General features: G+C 38.0%; 1 protein-coding gene across 5 annotated transcripts in view; it reads right to left on the bottom strand.

Moving 5' to 3' along the window:
- Positions 1–20731, bottom strand: part of CNKSR2 (connector enhancer of kinase suppressor of Ras 2) — a 234762-nt gene that overhangs the window by 172946 nt on the left and 41085 nt on the right. For all 5 annotated transcript variants that reach the window (XM_020789172.3, XM_020789171.3, XM_072994295.2 and 2 more), the window contains exons 3-4: positions 18224–18426; positions 11788–11875 (exon numbers count right to left, since the gene is read on the bottom strand). In XM_020789172.3, coding sequence (XP_020644831.2) covers positions 11788–11875; positions 18224–18426 — 291 coding nt within the window. The remainder of the gene's footprint in view (positions 1–11787; positions 11876–18223; positions 18427–20731) is intronic.

The raw sequence follows: 20731 nt of genomic DNA, 5'->3' as shown, positions 1-20731 counted from the left end.
CAGTAGCTTAGCAGCACCCTGTCCTGGTTCCTCAACGGAGTCTGCTGAGATCTGTCTGGCTTGGGAGACCCTTCAGCATAGCTCTCAACCTCACAGAAATGTGCAAGTCTCCTCCCCCCCCCCAGCCTAACAAAGCCTGTGCCCACATAGGGGATGATGGTGATGATGATTATATGGAATGGGAAGTTTTCTCATCTTCACAGAGTTTAAACTTTTTTTAAAAAAAATGAAATTTCTCCTGCAAATGTTCAAGAAAATATAATCAGAACATATTCCAGAAGCAGGAAACTCCAAATCCAGCTACAAATTTTTTGTTTTATGTACAACCAGACATAAAAGATTTCATTAAATATTTTCAAAATTTGTGATGTTGCTTCTTGTTCTAAAAACACATCAATATATGTTTCACACTGCAAGTGTCATAATAACTAAAATACACACACACGTATCTTCTGTTCTTCTGTTGTGTGACACTTAAATTCATTAGTTCAAGCTCAAAAGAACCTTCATCAGAAAAGGAATAAAGGAGGATTAGGCATGCCAATTATTATTTGATACTACTGTCCAATTAAATTACCTTTAATGTTGCAGTAGTATAACCATGACAGCTCAATATTAGCAGAACAGAAATTATGTAACAGACATCTCTAGAAGTGCTTCTGGTGCAAACTCAGAAACCATGCTACCAATTTATCTCTGTTTGAGCTACAAAAGTGGCATTAAAAATATGGAATCAGCATTTTTCAAAATCACCTCAAGCATTTCATCAACTGCTTGTGCAGTGAACTTGTGATAGCAGAGCTTTACAAGGCAGTTAATGTTGCCATCTGGGGTAAAATGCTACATTTTGCAAAATAGGTTACACAAAGGCATATAATATCTTACAAACAGCTAATTACTAAACTAACAAAGATAACATGCCTTTTTTAAAATGCCTCCAACTTTAACACATTATGTAGGAGATAATAAATCAATATGGCACACCTAGAGCTTACACTTTTGGGGGGACACTGCTTATAAATTTGGCCCATCTCTAAGTACTTAGTAAACTATAGTCCTTACTTGCAAAGTTAAAATTATCTTTCACACATCCAACCTATTAAAATAAATGGAATAAAGATCTAAATAGAGATAAACACAGCTTATTAGTACTCTTATTACAGCTAACAGAGTGGAAATGGCCTTTTGTAACAATCCTAAAACTATTAATAAATGCAAATCTTAAAGGACATTCTTATGAATAGATCTACCAACTGTACCTAACTCTGTATAAATTGGCTGAAGTATATCAAGTGTTATCTTAGAGATGTATAAAATGGAAGGCTTACTACCTTCGTATTTTTGGGGAAAACAGAAAAAACAATTGTAATATGGAGTCACTGCCAATAAAAGTCTTCTCAAGGTACAAGTGTTCTCAAGGTAACAAGAAATCCAAAGAAATACTGCTTTTTAAAAAAAGACTATGGTGGTAAATGTTAATACATAAATGACTGCTACACTTCTAAAGGCTGAGGTTTGTTGTGCCCAACAAAAATACCCCCAAAAGTAAGGAAGGAGAGCACACTTTCAGTTTAAATATACTTGTTTTAACACAGAATTAAATTATCAACAGAAAATCATTTGATTAAAAAGTTTGCCTTGTTTATCCATTTTTGAAAGGCAGAGGTATCTAAAATTCTTACCCTTTTTATTTATTTAGCTTAACTGAACAATTTTTTGTTTATGGCTTATGTATTATGCTTTTTATCCTTTTTAAATATTACAGGTTAGAATTTGGTATCCTTAATCAAATTTATATAATCAATTGGCTCAACTAAAAATATATATTTATTTATTTCCATCAAGGAGGAAGGAAAAAACTTGCTATGAAGAACAGGACTAGACAATTGCTGGATGAAGAGCATCCGAACGTAACATAAGAACGTAAGAAGAGCCCTGCTAGATCAGGCCAAGGGCCCATCTAGTCTAGCTTCCTGTATGTCACAGTGGCCCCACCAGATGCCTCTGGGAGCACACAAAACAATTAGATACCTATCTCCTGATACCCTTCCCCTGCATCTGGCATTTTGAGGTACCTTCCTTTTAAACCTGGAGATTATGCATCCCCATCAAGGCTTGCAACCTGCGATGGACTTTTCCTCCAGAAATCTGTCCAATCCCCTTTTAAAGGCATCTGGGCCAGGTGCCATCACCACATTCTGTGGCAAGGAGTTCCACAGATTAACAACACACTGGGGAAAGAAATATTTTCTTTTGTCTGTTCTCACTCTCCCAACACTCAATTAGAATGGATGTCCCCTGGTTCTAGTATTGTGTGAGAAGGAAAAGAGCTTCCTTCTATCCACTTTATCCACCCCCTGCATAATGTTACACATCTCAATCAGGTCCCCCCACCCCCCGTCCAGCACCTTTTCTCTATATGAGTCCCAAATGCTGTAGCCTTTCCTCATAAGGGAGGTGCCCCAAATTACATCCCACTCACCCAAGTCAAGGTACAGAGATGAAGTAGAAAATCCAACAAGCAGCAATCCCCTCCCAGAGAGTAATCATCACCTGCACAAGTTTAGAACTCCACAGACCAAATACGACAGGTACCATTTCACGCAGACTAATAGTTAAGAGTACTCTATATGTCTTCATATACTTTAGATGTGATAAAAGGCTGTAACCTTAACCCCTCTCCTTGAAGCATGTTCCTTCATATGCAACACAGACAATCCTCTAGCCCTGCCCTTTCAGTCACCATTACAACCATGCAAAGCAGGGACAAGTCTGAAGAGGTGGAGACCGCTCTATCCCATGTGGGTTCTAACTTACAAGAATTCATCTGGATAAACCAGAACAGCCTCTCCTTTTTCTCACCATCCTTTTGTACAACAAAGCAACATTGGGGTTTGGGGTTGGTGCATGACCCTCATCATGTGTAGAGGGTACACACTTTAAGAACTGAATTTTGCAGCTACTTCAGAGGTGAAGCAGCTGGGGAATGTGTTTACTGGAAATAGAATAATGCTACCTGTCTCAGAGAAGCTAAGCCACTAAGATAAAAAGCCATTTCATGTCAGCATTTTAGCTGCACACAAGTGTTAACTTCATTACAGTTGTCTTGCAAAGGGAAGAGGAAAAGGTTCTCCCTGCCTTGTGTTCCTACTAAGAGACAGAGCTTTCAACATGCTAAACAATAGTTGATGCCCTACTAAACAGCAGGAGATTGCTCCCGTCATTGTAAATTAAATGATTTAGTGGCTGTGAAAGACACAGCAAATGAGGCATTACCTCACCTCTGACTCAGGCTGTTCTGAGCCAGAACCAGATTCACTTGCCTCCTTAGTAGAGGTGGAAAGTCAGAGCTCTGTCTGTGTCCCATTCTGTGAGAGTGTGCAGGCACTGAGGGAGAGGAAGAAAACAGCAAGCTGGAGCATTTTTAAATTAGGGACAAGGTGTATTTCTTTGCTTCTCAGTTGAGTGGTGGAGTAAATAAATCATGGGGTAAGGCAATTTCTGAGTGAATGCTTTCCTCCTGCCTCACTAGCCACAATGAGAACTAGCCACTAATGGTTAGAGGTCAAATGTGAACTATGCGATAAGTAAATGGGAAAAATGAATTAAAATAACAAAGCAGCATGGCTTTAAGACATGCTTTAAATCAGGGGTGTCCAACCTTTCGCCTTCCCTGGGCCACATTAGAAGATGAAAATTTGGTTTGGGCCACACATACATTTGGTTTGGGTTGCATGGGGGGGCAGCCCTAGCCGTCCTCCACAGCCCTGCTCCAAGCGCGCTTACCGGCAGCTGCGATCTCAGAGGGCAGAGGCTGCCAGCTTCAACTCAGGCAGCTTTATGGGGCCGTGAGGGGGTCCACCTATTGACGGGGATGGCGCAATGCAATCACGCAGCCCTCCTGTCCCCTCCCCTCCCACTCCTTCCTTCCTTCCCTCTCTCCCCCTCTACTGTTGTGACATGCCCCAACCACATTCCGACCACAAGCGCCGGCAGTGTAACTTGAAACTTTGGAATTTCTTTAAAAATAAAAAATTGCACTGAGCCGCATTATGAGCTGACCTGGGCCGCATGCAGCCCTCGGGCCGCAGGTTGGACAAGCCTGCTTTAAATCATCTTGACCTAAGTAACTCACCCTGCAACTACCTCTGAAGAATAAATGCCTAGACTCTAATAGTGCAAGAGGGACAATAACCATCTTGTTCTATTCCTGTGTCCTAAAGTTCAAAAAGATAAATTCAAGCATTATTCTTTAAGAGTTTGGGAACCCACCACACACAAAAAACATTCACAATGTTGCAGCTGCTTGCAACAATGAACTGATATCCTTGCCATTGTCAGTAGTACAGTTTTTTTAAAAAATGCAGCTGTAGCTGGTGATAGAAATAAGTAAAATTAGTAAATTTGGTCATATATTGTGGCACATCTTCATTGGCTCGGCGTCAGTTTCCATAATTCAAGGTATTGGTTACATCTTAAAAAGTTCTTAATGGTTTAGGACCTCAATACTTGTCAGAACATCTCTCTCCCAGAAATCAGTTATCCATTTCACGCATTCCTCTCAATTCATGTTGCTAATAGTGGCCAGAGCAAGAGGCCAGAAAGGCAAAGAGAGGGAATCAGACTTTCTCTGTGGTGGCCCCAGTCTCATGGCCATCATGACATAAAATGAAAGGTAAGCAATAGTCAGTATAGTCCTTGAAATCAAACTGGTGCTGTAAAAAAAACACCAATTTTCACTATATTCTAGATTCCTGGAGTCAGTTTGAGAACTGTTGTGGGCCTTCACTCCACTGTTTATACACTTTTATTAAGGTCCTACTATTTCCCAGTTTTAGTACATTTAAATGCTGCAGTGTAGTGGAACTGAAGAAAATTAAGTTGTAGCAGCTGAAAATGCCAATACGGCTGTGCTACTTTCAGCAGTTTAAATGGCAGTAACCATGGGAACACCTTGTAAGAAAATTTTATATTTTGTTGGAATAAATTGCTCAGCCTTCAATGAAGCTTCAAAAAACAAAACAAGCATTTGCACAACCCAATATATGGGGAAGAGATGTACATTACCTAAATGAAACAATGTGGTATTTTAACTCAAGTGTAAAATCATGATGGTTCCAGAAGTTCTGCAAAGTGTGGTGTGTTCTGGATGGCCAACATCTTGGCCAACTTCCCTTCCCTTCTGACAGCTGAGAGCTAGGGAGTTCAGTTAGAGAGTTCACTTGAGAAATCAGAATAGTTTTGGACTGACTATAGATGAGTAAGGTAAGGACATAAGAAAAGATGAAGGGAAAACAGATAAAGCTATAATAAATATAATTTAATGATGATTTTGACTCAGTTTGAATTTGGCTAGGGGAAGGTAGTCCATGGAAGGCTTATGGCAACAACCACTTCTCTTGACATCTTTAGAGACACTAATTCCTCAAAAACACTGAAGGAAACACCATTGTTTCTTTCTTTAGAATATTACTTCTATACTGATCAGTGTAAACCAACCATTCTCAATGGGGGTTGTATGGTCCCCGGGGAGGGATCTGGCCCTGGCATATTTGAAGGGGACCACAGACTGAAAAGAATTCTTCACACACCACCTTATAAGGTTCATTATGCAACTTATACAATCCTGATTTGGCTTATATTTCTTTCATATTGTGTTTAGTAGAGTTAAAAGTAGTCATGTTATTAGTTAGTTTGTTGTTAATATATCCACATTTGCAAGTAACCTTTTTTTTTCTTTATACAACTAGTGTCTTAGAGTGAATCACTGAGACTGTTAGTGCCAGTTTATGTGAGAGGGGTGGGATTATCTGGGAACTAGGAAATATTCTTACTCTGTGAGTCTCTGCACTTTGCAGCTGAGCTAAGTTAACCACAGTTTCAAAACTCTGCAACAGAACACTCATTCTAGATCAAAGTGTTTGTAAAAGCGGAACCAACTGACAAGCTGCCACTTTTACAGCAATCAATAAAGCCATTTCCATGATATTCTGAGTCAACTGAAGTACCCAGAATGATCAGAGGCAGCACCATACACAGCATCTTACAGTAATCCATTATGGATTTCATTTAAGCACATACCATCATGACCAAATCTGACACTTCCAGGAAAATATCCAGCTGCTGCAATACTCCAAACTGAGCAGAAAGCACACCTTGTCATGTAGCCCCATCTTTACATCTAGGAGGCAAGGGATATATAGCAAGTTTGGGAGACTGATACAACTCCCTCAAAAAGAAGCGGAAACCCTTTTCTTAAATGGGCTATCTTCCTGATCAAAAGTATCTCTGTTTTATCTGGATTAAGCTTCTGCTATTCGTGCCCACAAAGGTCCGCATAGTCAAAGCTATGGTTTTTCCAGTAGTGATGTACAGAAGTGAGAGCTGGACCACTGGTTCTTAACCTTGGGTTACTCAGGAGTTTTGGACTGCAACTCCCAGAAGCCTTCACCACCAGCTGTCCTGACTGGGGTTTCTGGGAGTTGCAGTTCAAAAGCATCTGAGTAACAAAGGTTAAGAACCACTGAGCTGGACCATAAAGAAGGCTGACTGCTGAAGAATTGATGCTTTTGAACTGTGTTGCTGGAGGAGGCTCTTGAGAGTCCCCTGGACTGCAAAGAGATCAAACCTATCCATTCTGAAGGAAATCAAGCCTGAGTGCTCACTGGAAGGACAGATCCTGAAGCTGAGGCTTCAATACTTTGGCCATTTTATGAGAAGAGAAATCTCCCTGGAAAAGACCCTGATGTTGGGAAAGAGTGAAGGCAAGAGGAGAAGGGGACGCCAGAGGACAAGATGGTTGGACATTGTCATCGAAGCTACCAACATGAATTTGACCATGTTAGTCTTTAAGGTGCCAGAATTTTTTTGTCTTTTTTATTTTTTCCAGTTTTGTTTTGTTTTTGCCTGACACAGAATCAAGAGCACTTCCAATACCTAGGAGAAATACAGCACTCATATCTAATCCTTCTCCTGCAGTACATTCATATTCATGCAAGCAGTATTTATTAATGACCACAGCCAGCATTTTACTGAGCTTCCACGGAGCAAAAAGTCCAACCAGGAAAACAGGATCACACCATTTGCTGAAGAATTGCAATTGTGCAGGCAATGATGTCCATGAAAAAAACCTGCTAACTCCTTGCCAACGGCAGTGTTTGTGCCAGTGTCCCCATCCTGCATTACTATGCTTGTGGAACTTTTGACTCAGTAGGCTACTGGCCTGAGGATGACAGAATAGGTACATTGGTTTGCAGGGGTATCGACAACCATGATAAGCAACTTGACAATGGTAGTGTCTCTCTTCCAAAGGTTTGGGAGGCGGGGAGAGATCCATCTTTTTCATAGTTGGGTTTCCTTGTGCTACATTAATCTTAGCCACAGACATGAAAAAGACAGAGTGAAGAAACCTATGGATTTCATTGTTTTTCAAACAGAAATAGAGTAATAGAGAGCTTTACAGAAACATACCCACTTCACAGTAAGTACAAAATATTGCTTGAATTTAGTACAGTGGCCAACTGTATCATGAACGCATTAATGCAAGACTTTATTTCGAAATCCATATTTATCAACACAGTTTAATGTGAAATATACCATTGGACTTAAACAGAATTTGAAACTTAGTGAGTACATTTAATATTGGAGGCTCCCACATTAAACATCTGGAACCTCTGCCAGGACTATGTATTGGGTGCAAGATGTCTTCCCTTTCCTTTAAGGCATTGGCTTTACCAGTGTCAGTACCAGAACACAATATGGGGAGGGGGGGGGGAGGTTGAGCTAAAAAGGCAAAATACATTTCTGGAAGAATTAAGTTTCTCCCACATACTAATGTTCACACACACACACAAAATATTATTTGTGCGTAAATAAGCTAAATGCACTTGAACCTATCTCTTGTTCCTGATGATGCAAATTCTAGGCTATAACATCCAGAATACTACAGCCAAAATGGATACTGCCCATGCTGGCTGGAATTTCTAGGCGCTGTAGTCCAACAAGTAGCTTTTCCATGCTGTGGTTTCACTTGTCACTCTTCATACTCACCCGGAAAGTATACAGAGTATGTATTCGCAAAGGCTTTCATGGCCGGGATCTAATGGTGGTTGCAGGTTTTTTGGGCTCTTTGGCCGTGTTCTGAAGGTTGTTCTTCCTAACGTTTTGCCAGTCTCTGTGGCCAGCATCTTCAGAGGACAGCACTCTGTGCTCTGGTGTAGTTGGCTTGGGAGTGGAGTATTTATGGCTGTGAGATGGGCTTTTGTCTTTTTCTGTAGATGGGTGATTAGTATGTCTTGTTGTGGGGGCATTGTTGTGATAAGGAGGAGAGATTATCTGTCACTGTGGTTGATGGGTGTCATTAGCTGGTCTTTTGTGTGTAGTGATCCCCTGTCCTTGTGGCTGGGTAGAGTTCATTGACCTTTTGCACGTTGTATTTTTGAGAGCTGGGAGGCAAGTTTTGTTGAGTTTCAAAGTTTTCTCTTTTTTGTTGAAGTTCTGCTGGTGCTTGTGGATTTCAATGGCTTCCCTGTGCAGTCTGACATAATGATCGCCGATGTTGTCCAGTATTTCGGTATTTTGAAATAGAATTTCTTGTCCAGTTTGTTTTAGGGCATGCTCAGCTACTGCACATTTTTCTGGTTGTTTTAGTCTGCAGTGTCTCTCATGTTCTTTGATTCTGGTGTGGTTTTGTGGTTCCAATATGTACCTGGCCACAACTGCAAGGTATCCGGTACACTCCTGCAGTGGTGAGGGGGTCCCTTCTGTCCTTTGCTGACTGTAACATTTGTTGTATTTTTGCGGTGGGCTTGAATACTGTTTGTAGGTTGTGTTTTTTTTTTTTAAGTTTCCCCATGCGGTCCATGACCCCTTTGATGTATGGCAGAAATACTTTATTTGTGGGTGGCTGCTTTTCTTCTTCAGTTTGGTGTTGTTTTCTTGGTTTGATGGCTCTTGTGATTCATTTTTGGAGTAGCCATTTGCCCATAGGGCCCAATTCAGATGGTTGAGTTCAGTGCTGAGAAACTAAGCTTCACAGTTCTGATTTGCACGGTCTACTAGTGTTTTGATTATGCCTCTTTTTTGTTGTGGGTGGTGGTTGGAATTTTTGTGTAGGTGCCGGTCTGTGTGGGTGGGTTTTCTGTAGACCTTGTGTCCCAGTCAGAGGTCAGTTTTGCGTAGGACCATGACATCTAAGAACGGGAGTTGGCCCTCTATTTCTTTTTCCATGGTGAACTGTATATTTGGGTGGATGCTGTTGAGATAGTTGAGAAATTCTTCCAATTTTTCACCACTTTAGGAAACTCAACTTCCAAAGTCAAGCTACCCATGTAATCTAGTTTGTCCTCCAGAACAAAAAGATCTTCTACCATATGAAGACATAATCAAACATTTTCTTATGTGGCTACATATCTTCCCAGGACTTGTACAGAGGTAAAGATTCATCTAAGTACTATCCTATTACTTAATCCTTCCCTTCCTCACCACTTGTTTCCTACCTGTCCCATGTTTTTGTTAAATGTAGAGTCATTACCAAACTGTATTTCTAAACTGGAATCGATTTGTGAGAAACTGTGCTGGAATGTCTTGCAAAAATTGGCACATCTATTTTACATGATAAACATGAGATGAATGTATGGAATAGAATAAAAAGCACTCACACCTACATATACTAAGCCTAATGATGGAGACCTAATGCCTTTGCTGTAGAATTGTCAAGAGAAATTTCTAGTCAGTAGATGAAGATGCCCACACATCTGTCTCCTGGGGTAAAATTCTTTTTCCTTCTGAAGTATGAGAAGGCACTAATAAGCACAGTAAGTAAAGTAAAAGCAAAAATCCACTGGAAGCCTTAACTTTTGTACAAATGGATTAAAAAATAAAATAAATTTTTAAGTCATGAACAGATCTTGCCTGCACACATAATTTGTTATATAACCAATGAAAAGGATCTTGTTGTCAAGGAGACAGACTTAGGATAAACAGTTCTGTGCACAATGCTTATAAGAAAATGGAAACCGGTACCGTGTTTCAAAAATTAATATAGAAACTGCAAACACCAAGCACTCAAAGCCACCCAAAGCAGTACAAGCAAGGGGTCTGGGGAAAGAGCACAAATAAAAATGAAGTCCCCTACTAAAATGTTCTGAAATCTTCATCCACAAAATGGCACAGACAGGGCTTGCAACACTAATCAGCAAGATTGGAATCAAATCAATTTAGGTTCTGTAATCAGATTCAGTGGGGAAGACTAGAAAAATCAGTGGGACAGAGATTGACATAGCTCCTTCACCACCTGTTATCCCCTTCTTACAAACTTTAGCCTTCACACATCTAAAGATATGTTGGGAAGCTATATTTTTCTCAGGTAAATGCCTGAAGGATGAAAATGCATGTTTTGCAAACTCTACATTAAGTAGCATGCTGGCACCATGAGCTTATGCTTTGCTGACACTATAAGAATACCTAAGCCACATATAGAAATGATTCTGCACATCATTCTCATAACAATTCCTCTGGAGAAAGATATACCAAATGCATTAAAATATGCCAAATACACATTCTTAATACAAGGCAAATAAAAATTAACATCTACCAACACCAGTGGTAACTTCCATGTGTGAACATACATAATGCAAATTGTAGAAGATGAGAGATGCAAGTGATGCATTACAAAATATGTTGTATTTAGTAAACTATTATTTGTAACAAGTATGAAGTCTTGTTAATCTAATGAAACTTCAATTTCAACAATAGTCAACACTGTAAATATAGCTGAAAAGCCTCAAACCACCATACATACATCATTATACTTGATCAAGAAATGCGTGAAAAAACACTACCACCTTTTAAACCCATGTCTTCCTACACAAAAATGAATATAAGAATTTTTGCAAAATTACTGCCTTCATTTAATTTTGTTCTGCTGTGTAGCCCTTTAATTACCCCAAAAATAAATTTTCTGATTAACTCTTTCATAATTCTTAGATACCCTAAGATAAAAAGGGACACACTTTACTGACAACTTCAAAATTAATTTACTAACAACTTCAAAATTTTGAAGCATATGATAATCCCAACTAGCTTCTAAACCTTAACTATAACCCAAAAAAAGCAAAATATAAAAGACAATTAGGATTGGCCACAGAAACAAATTAAAATACCTGTGTGAAACTGTGGATTGTTTATGTAATGTGTTGTCAGACGGACCTACATATCTTGCAGGAAATATTTCTTCATTAAGCATATGACAATTTTACTAGTTAAAAAGCAGGCTTCTATATTTGCCAAATGAGTAGGAATAAAAATGGAAATTCAACAACAAATACAGATTATTACCATTGATTTATGTCAGATACAGTCCTGCTCAGCATTAGATATTGGGGGGGGGGGGGTTTGTTGGTGCATTCTTCTTTAGATACACTAGCCAGTGAGGTCAATCATGAATACTACTCTTCCTTCCAATGAAGGCAAAATAAGATTTAAAAAATGAAGCATTATTCCAATCAGTGTAATCTTTAAATGTTTTGAATTTGCACTGTTGAATGCATTTATTTAATCACAGCAGTTTTAAGGAATATTTCTGATGCACCTTCTCTCCATTTTTGCCTAAGATACAGGAATCTGAAATATTACACCATGACTAAGTAGACACCTGTACTGCAGACATCTTGCTCATTAAGTAAACAGAAATGTTTTGACCAGAAAAGAGACTTGCCTTTGAAATCTTTACACAGTGTACTTTGCAAATTACGTTAAGTGAAAGAGGACATGAAGATGGTGTCATACCTGCTGTACAATTGTTGTTAATTCAAGACAGAGTTGTATGACATTATTTCGTGTTACAGAATAATCTGTCACAGCAGCAAAAGGTGATCTGGAAAAAGGAACACATTTTATAGAGAGACCACTATTTTATTATGGTGACTGAACTTGAAATGCATAAATAACAGTCTGTTTAAAAAAATAGACATGGCAAATACAGATACACAGACACAGCAAACAATGATAATACCAGTTTATATGTAGTCTACTAAACCATACTGCTTCATGCAATTATTTATAGCACTTTGTAATATTTCAGCAGGTCCCGATAAAGGTACTACCACATTGTGCCCCCATGAATCAATACAGCTTCCCTTCTCAGCCATCAAAACAGATCATAAAAAAGAGAGCTATCTATCACATTTGTGTGTTTTGCAGAATGCCTTTTTTAACTGATCAAGGGTTATATTTTAAAACTGAAAGAACATGATCTTCTACTATATGAAGACGTAATTAGGTTGTGAGGGTTGCACACTATCCAACATGTTGGTAACACTATTCAAATTGGCTCCTGTTAAATTTAGTTCTTGCACTACCCAGATTTAATCTCCAGCTTTGTTTCCATAAAAAGTACCATGTATCTCTTAACTTGTGATTTCTGATTAGTATTGAAGGAAGCACTAAATTACCTCTTCTGATTTAGAACAAAATTAAACAGATTGCATGCATATTGTATAATTTATTTTATTCCTAGACAACTGTGATAGAAAGAAAACATAATTTTAATCTCATGACAGCTGTTTGTTAACAGAGGGGCATGAAAACTTCTTTTAAAGGAACGGGAAATGTCTGATATAATCTAATGCAAAAAAGAGGCCAATTCACAGGACTGGAAAAAAACACAATTCTGTTCTTACAAATAGCCCAACATATTTGAGCCAGAAATTACCTATAATAATCATAGACGGAACATCACCATGAATCCAATCAAGATATACATTAGCATTAAATTATTGCACTTGTTTTAATTTTATGTCCTGTTTGTGCTCACTTATGTATATATGTATGTCCCTTCTTAACAATCCTTTAAAAAAGTGAAACAAACTTTTTCAGGATGAAAACTACTAATTAAAAATAAATGCTGCAATGTTTACATTCTGACACAAACAGGTCAGAATCCTATTTGAAATTTAATGTGTACATAAGAGAAATTGTGCAAGCCTTGGTAGCAAACTGTTGCTTATTAATGTGGTGCTGGTTTTTTCCCTGCATGTGTGCCTGACATGACAAAAACCCAGAATTGCAAACAGCACCTCACTAGATGAATGGCACTTTGCCACCAAGATTTAGCAGTTTCCCTCATATATATGTAAACACAAACAATAATAATAATCATGAGCCATCAAGTCAATTCTGACTCATGGTGACCATTTTTCAGGGTTTTCCTGGTAGACAATACTTAGAAGTGGTTTACCATTCCCTTTTTATGGAGCCACCTTGAGACTGTGCAGCTTGCCCACAGCCATACAGGCTGGCTGTTCTCCCTGAAGGCATAGTGGGAATTGAATTCCCAATCTCTGGCTCCACAACAGATACCTGAACCACTGAGCTATCCAACTATTATCCACACCTGTTTACAGATTATCAAATCTCTATTGTACACATATTTAGCAATGCTTGGCAGCAAAAACAGATACTGTAAACCAGAAAATGCCTGATCTAAGGATAGTACACAATTGTTCTTTTTGTACAAACTCAAAAGCAATCTCACATTGTTAATATCCTTGTACCATATTTCATGTTATTCGACCATTTGTTTTTAGAACTATTCAGTTATTAGATTCCCATTAAAAATCAAACAGTAATATACATTTGCATTGCCCAAAGATGTTGCAAAATAAAATGACTAAGTACAAAACTGTCTAGAAATCACATCTGAAATCAAGACATCACATACAGAAAGGATACATATAGATTTAGACAAAGATATAACATGAATAACATTCATTCGTTCCTAGCAGAAATTAAGAGTGTCCCCAGTACAATTCTTGAGCATGCACCAAGACAGCATGCATGCATACATGTCCCACCACCGCCATCAAGAATCATAATAGTGATTTTCAGGAAGTGGACTTGATCCATTAAGGTAAAGGTAAAGGTTCCCCTTGACAATTTTTGTCCAGTCGTGTTCAACTCTAGGGGGCGGTGCTCATTCCCGTTTCCAAGCCATAGAGCCAGCGTTTTGTCCGAAGACAATCTTCCATGGTCACATGGCCAGTGCGACTTAGACACGGAACGCTGTTACCTTCCCACCGAGGTGGTCCCTATTTATCTACTTGCGTTTGCATGCTTTCGAACCGCTAGGTTGGCGGGAGCTGGGACAAGTGACGGACGCTCACTCCGTGACGTGGATTCTATCTTACAACTGCTTGGTCTTCTGACCCTGCAGCACAGGCTTCTGCGGTTTAGCCCGCAGCGCCACCATGTCCATTAAAGCTCACATTAAAATACTGCAGTTAGTCTTTAAGCTGACTTTCTGTGTTTTGTGGGGGAGTTGTTGTTTTTTAGTCTGATCAATGACTCTTTAATTTTTGGCTAGGAATAAAGAAATGTTACACCTTCCATTGCTCAAAGCAACAGCATTTCAGCCCATACAAATGAAGCTTTACTAATGTGGCAAATGGACATTTCTAAAATGAAAATAGGATATACTTTGGTAGGTGGCCTTAATTTGTTTTTTTCAAGTTACAGTCATACTCCAGTATATTCAGGTTCCCAGCCCTATTTGCCAAATTGAATCCACAAATTTCTCCTTACAGTCTTTACTGCAAACAAATAATGATCTCTGATATTAGTGAAGAACTGATATTTGAGAATGTGCAAAATCCTCCACAACTGGATAAAGCAGATTTCATTAAGAAAAGAAATCTCAAACCCATGTTTGTATTGAACTTTTTATTTATTTGTTATTTATTTATTTGTCTTATTTACAGGCCACCTTGCTCCTTTTCTCCCACAAATATTATCTATTTACAGAGTAAAGCTGTACTTAAGTCTATAAAAGCAGCAAAAACCTGTACATTTCTTCCTGTGTATTTTGTAACAGATTTCCATGGCAGATCTTCCTTATTGAAACTTGTCTGTTCTTCAGCTATTAAGGTTGTTGTTGTTGTGGTTTGCCAAATCCACTACTTTTTGCAAGTAGATTTTAGTTGACGTATCAGCCAGACTGAAGGGGTCTCTAATTTCTGGGGTCTAGTCTATTGCCTTTCTTAAACATTAGTACTATCATGCTAAGATTCCAGTCTTTCTGGATATACCCTTGTTTGAATGAAAAAGGTGAGTAAGTCTGCCAAAAATGAAGCCCACCATTCCATATTATTAATTCAATTATTTTTAGCAAAAAAACCAAACCACCTTTCCTGGCATCTTATCATTCTTCAATACAGTATCTGTATGAGCAATTTGATCTCAGATGTAGATAATATAATAATTGTGTTCAATCAATTCCGACTTTTGGCAATCCTTTTCAGATTAAACAGCACTCTAATTAAAGAGCACTCAGAGGTGGTTTACCATTCCCTTCTTCTGGAGGCATTCTGGGACTGTGCAGTTTGCCCAAGGTCATACAGGCCAGCTATTCTAGAATGAACAGTGGGTAATCTGAACTCCCTACTTCAGGTTCCACAACCAATTACCTAACTCGATAAGCTATCCAGATAGCAAAATAATATAATAACTTTACATTAGCATGCCAAAAAACCTGTTGCAAACTTTTGCAAAAGGCTTAACATTTAGCAACAAATCTGCCATAAATTAAGACACCTCCATAGGAGATTGTTGCATGTGGCGTCACATGATTTGGCATGCAACAAACAATGCCCACAGATATTTTGTAATGTATGGTAATTTGCCACTAAAAGTTACACCTTTTGCATAAAATAACGATTTTTATAAGGTTATTTTAGCATCGCAAACATGTTAGTGTTCTAATATTCTGTAGGTAGTATGAGGAGGTTAGTATTCTACATCCTATTCTACTGGCAGAATGGCAAAATTAGAATCCCCCTAACAGTAAAAAGGTCACCGAAACTGTAGCCACCAATTAGTTATTCCTGCTTCTACTATTCAAGCATTTTATCCCTAGGTTTGTCATCATTTCTCTAATGCCTATCCTGTCGCACTCAGATTTATTATCACCAAAGTACTACTAAAGATTTTAAATTCTCACAGTTGTCTATATTTCAAAGTACCTCTTACACAGGAAGAGAATGAAGGGAAAGGATTTCTCTGTAGACCCTTGCTTACATTTCACTTTATTTTAATTCTATTCATTTTGGCCTTTCAGCTCTTTTGAGTGTTTTTCTTTCAGTACAGAATGGCAGTTCAGAAGACACATAAAATAGATCATGTGAACTGAAATTCTGAACATGACTATTTCTTGTTATTTCATACACTAATGCATACTGTAAAAAGGCCTAAATGTAGCATGCTCGAGACTTTTCACCTGAAGGTGGGTTTTTTTGGAATATTTCCTTGAGAGGTTCCTACTCTTGTTCACAGCAGAACTCACATTCAAAATGGGAAGCCTTCGGGTTACAAGGCTACCTTTTCACCCCTCAAATTCTATTCAGATGGCTATGTGAAGCATTTATAAAAATAGTCGCTTGCATTTCCTCACTTGGATTCAACACTAAAACCCTAAAATGCTGAAGAATATCTCTGACAAAAACTGTGACTTGATGGAAGGATGAGAAAGTCATGCTGCCACTAGATGGAACAAACCTATTTAGTACACTTATATCACGGGCCTCAGCAGAAAGAGTAAAGTGGCCTAAAAGAAAGGAAATTAAAATTCTTCTTCAGAAGTATTCTGTTAAAGTTTTTACAAAAGTTTTTACATCTAGACTTTTGGTCTAGATAGGCGGGGTATAAATTTAATAAATAAATAAATAAACCTTGCATGCTGCCTGGAGAAGGTGCGGCTGGGAGAGATCTTTCTGACCTGGGGTGACATTCAATCTATCCAGCAGTAACAATAATTCCTTCCCTACCTCTGAATTCAAAGAGAAGTCTTTCTGTCTGCTGATTGTTTTCCTTTCCCTCTTTTTAACCTGTTGAGGACTGTTGCTGAAAGCAGTCATGTTTGTCAGTTTGTTATTTTATCTGTTCAATTGTAAGTAATGAAACTTTTTATTCTTTCTCTTACTAATGCCTCAGAGTGAGTTACTGAAACTGTAAGTGCCAGTTGATAAGAAAAAAAGATGTGGACTACTCTACAGAACTTGAAGCTATTCTGCTCTGTAAATCCCTGCACTTTTGGTTTGCAGTTAGAGGAATCTACCCAGAAATTCAAAACTCTGCAATATATTCATCACATTCTTAACAAACTCTAGAACACATTATGTCCAGAGGCTGAGAGTGAAGTAGCAGGAAAGGACTGTGGTGTAAACATAGAAATTAGGGCACTAAAGACCATTAAGTAAAAATAAAGCAGTATTACTTGACACAAAGACGGAGTGAAGTCTATACAAGTACGTAGCATCTAAGCTTTCTAAGAAAACCTTTCTTTCTTAAGGTGGGAAACACAAAACAACAACATCCAGCAGCGTAAGCAAAATTAATCAGGTATGATATTTTATATGCATCTATCAAATTTACACTGCAAAAGTATGTGAACTGGAATGCATTTGTGAATTAAAATTTACAAAGTTGCAATCATTTCACAACTCAGAAAATGGACACTCAAAATGTGTTTTAGGAGATGACTACATAACAGTGTATTTTCATTTTTCTTTGACAGATTTTTCACACATATCGGAACATAGACCAAAACAAACATACTGTCAGAGAAACAACAATTTCACAAAAACAGACATTCATAGATTTTCTTACCCCTAATTACTGATGCCCCGATTCTGATTACTCTGTCATTGATATTACTGTATTTGGATTGGTTTTTTATAATATATTGGATCTTATAATATTTATATTGGATCTTAATGATTGTTAGCTGCCTTATGAATTTTTGAAAAGAAGGACATATACAATTTAAAAAATGAAACACCATTTGTTTTCATCACTTTGCTTCTTCATAATTGGTGAGAATGATAATGAAATCTTTTCCAGACTTTAATCCACAGAGCTTACTGCCCATCATTTCAGACAACTGGTCATAACAGTTGAAGGTTATAAGAACTGTAACCCAACAGCACTTGATCGGCAAGGTTAAGGAAGACTGGTCTGAATTCAGAAGCAGAAGGGAACTGCTACACTTCTAATGTGGTTTATCTGTATATAGTGCCAGTATCTTAAACAGTTTTGAAGTAGTTCAAATGTTTAAGCTGATTAATTTGACTTCCATTTAAAGATTCAATAAAACTTTCCAACAAATTCCATGTGTACATGTGTGTGAATATTTACATTCCATGCAGTTTACCAAACTGCTGAAATTATTTACCTGTCTAGCCAAGCCAGAAGACTTTTTGCTGCACCAATCAGATCCACCACTGAGGTAAGGAAATCATTTGGTAACTTTCTGCTTGTCCTACCATCATAGTGGCCACTCCTCCTCCTCCCCGTTATAAAGTTCTGAAGGTTTTTGGCAGATGCATTTAACTTGTGAGATAGTGTTTTTAGGTTTTCCGTTTCCAATCCATAGTTCTACATTTAAAAGAAAACAGGGGAAAAGTTAGTTCTTTTTCTTTATAGAAAACGCTGAAAAATGTAAACATATTTTAAGACACAATCACTTGTGACAATTAGCACATGAATACAGTACATGTATCTACTGCACTGAGGTGTGTATTTTTGATAGATTTATAAAGCATAAGTGCTGAGGAAGCAAAGTTATGTCCTTGCTATAAAGTAGTTTTACACCCTTGCTTATCAGCTCTCATTTCTGTTATTTTTAACTGCCTTTAGTCTCAATTCGAGAAGGCAGCATATAAATCAAATAAATAAGTAAGAAAATAAGTAACTTCAAAAGATTATTTAAAGGAGGGATTACTTTGTGAACAGATGAAAGTGAACCTTCTGTCTCAAGCAGACACATTAACTTTGCAGAAATTTTGAACCCATGAGGAAACTTTGGCGGAAATGTGAAAACATTCAACATTTCTATTTTTCGTTTTTTAGCATCCCTTACAAAACTGAAGTCACTTCATTATTTTAGGAACATGAATCATATTAGGTCTGCTTGTAAAATTGTTGGATTTCGATAACTATGGGAATAATACAGGAATGTGAAATTGAAAAGTTTTTTTTCAGAAAAAAATACAAATTTACTAATTGATTTACGTTTTTAATTTTGTCAGTAATGGAGTCACAGTGGTTGAATTCTAGGAACTATAGTACTTTTAGTTTTTCTTCCTTCAAAAGAAAGCAGAAAAAAAATCAAAGATAACAGCAGAAGCCATCAACATTTTAGTAAAACAAAGATGGTATATTCTGAACTTGCCCCTCCATAGTTTCAAGGAAACACTGAAAAACATGTTTTGAAGGGAAAGGGTTAAAAATGTAGGGAGAGGGAACTAATTAAATATTTTGCTTTACAATAATCATTTTTCTGAATTAGGACCAGAAATTTCATCTTCTTTTAATCATTCATTTTAACACTTTCACAGACACATAAAACTCTAAGAATTCCACACTTAAAAATAAGCTTGTCCAATGCCATCTTCATTTTTAATTTGCGGTATTTATGATTATAATTTCTTTCACAATGTGCTTGAGAACAAAAAATGTTGGACCAAGTATATGGAGACATTCTGTATTCCACAATACTGAAAATTCCTTTCCAAAATCAACTACAGTATACTTAGAAGCTTTTTTATGGAATGAAAGTATGATAGCAATATATTGTTGGATTTTGAACATGATAAAATATTTCATAATGTATTTATCTACCATTCCTTTTATTTGAAAAACAGAATAGAACAGAATAGAACAGTGGATGCTCTCCTCAGAAAAAAGTCCCCCATTATTTCAGAGTTTTAACATTTCTAGTTCTGTTTAATCTAAAATACACCTATTTTCTGTGATTTAAAAAGAAGCATCATCTTTCTTATCTTTGGGAACTAAATCTTTTTAGGCACTTTACACAGGTAACTCATGATTAAGCAGCACCTACCCCTTATACTGGGGTTGAGGTAAAACCCTGCTTGGTCTGTGAACTGCCCATGCCTCTCTACCTGAAGCCGAAAACCCTACAGTTACAATGAGAGTGATTACCTTACTTTTCTATACCAAATGAACTTACAGTGGTGCCTCGCTAGACAATGATAATCCGTTCCACTGAAATCACTGTTTAGCGAAATCATTGTCTAGCGAAAAGCATTTCCCCATTGGAATGCATTGAAACCTGTTTAATGCACTCCAATGGGGAAGAATCGTTGTCGTCTAGTGAAGATCGGCCATAGGAAAGCTGCTTTGCAAACCGCCGATCAGCTGTTTAAATCGCTGTCTTGAGAAGCTTAGGTCCCGAAAACACCCATTTTGCAAGCATGGAGGGAGCTGTCAAAATCGTCTAGCAAAAATCGGTTTGCGAAGCAGGGACCAAACGCTGTCCAGCGAAATTCTCCCATAGGAATAACTGTTTTGCGAATCGCTATAGCGATCGCAAAAAGTCAATGCCTAGAGTGGTCCTAACAAGACTAGATAGGCGGGATGATAGGCATCCTTCAGTCTCGAGAGACTATGGTAATGTGCTCTGTATGGAGAACTTAGAACAGCGTCTAGTGTGGCTGAGAAGGCCAATTCGAGAGTGACAGTCCCTTCCACACTGAAGACAAATCCAATCTGTCCCCGGTCCGGCTCCCTGCTTTTGCTGCTTTTGTGACTTCCTCTTTGCCTTGGCCTGCTGGGCAAGGGTCTCTTCGAATTGGGAGAGGCCGTGATGCAGTGCCTGCCTCCAGGCTGAACGCTCAGATGTCAGGTTTTCCCATCTGTTGAGGTCTATTCCTAAGGC

Source organism: Pogona vitticeps, chromosome 3 (genome assembly GCF_051106095.1).
Source record: "Pogona vitticeps strain Pit_001003342236 chromosome 3, PviZW2.1, whole genome shotgun sequence".
NCBI lineage: Eukaryota > Metazoa > Chordata > Lepidosauria > Squamata > Agamidae > Pogona > Pogona vitticeps.
The sequence above is the reverse complement of the archived record's forward strand: the minus strand, read 5'-3'. Positions and strand labels throughout refer to the sequence as shown.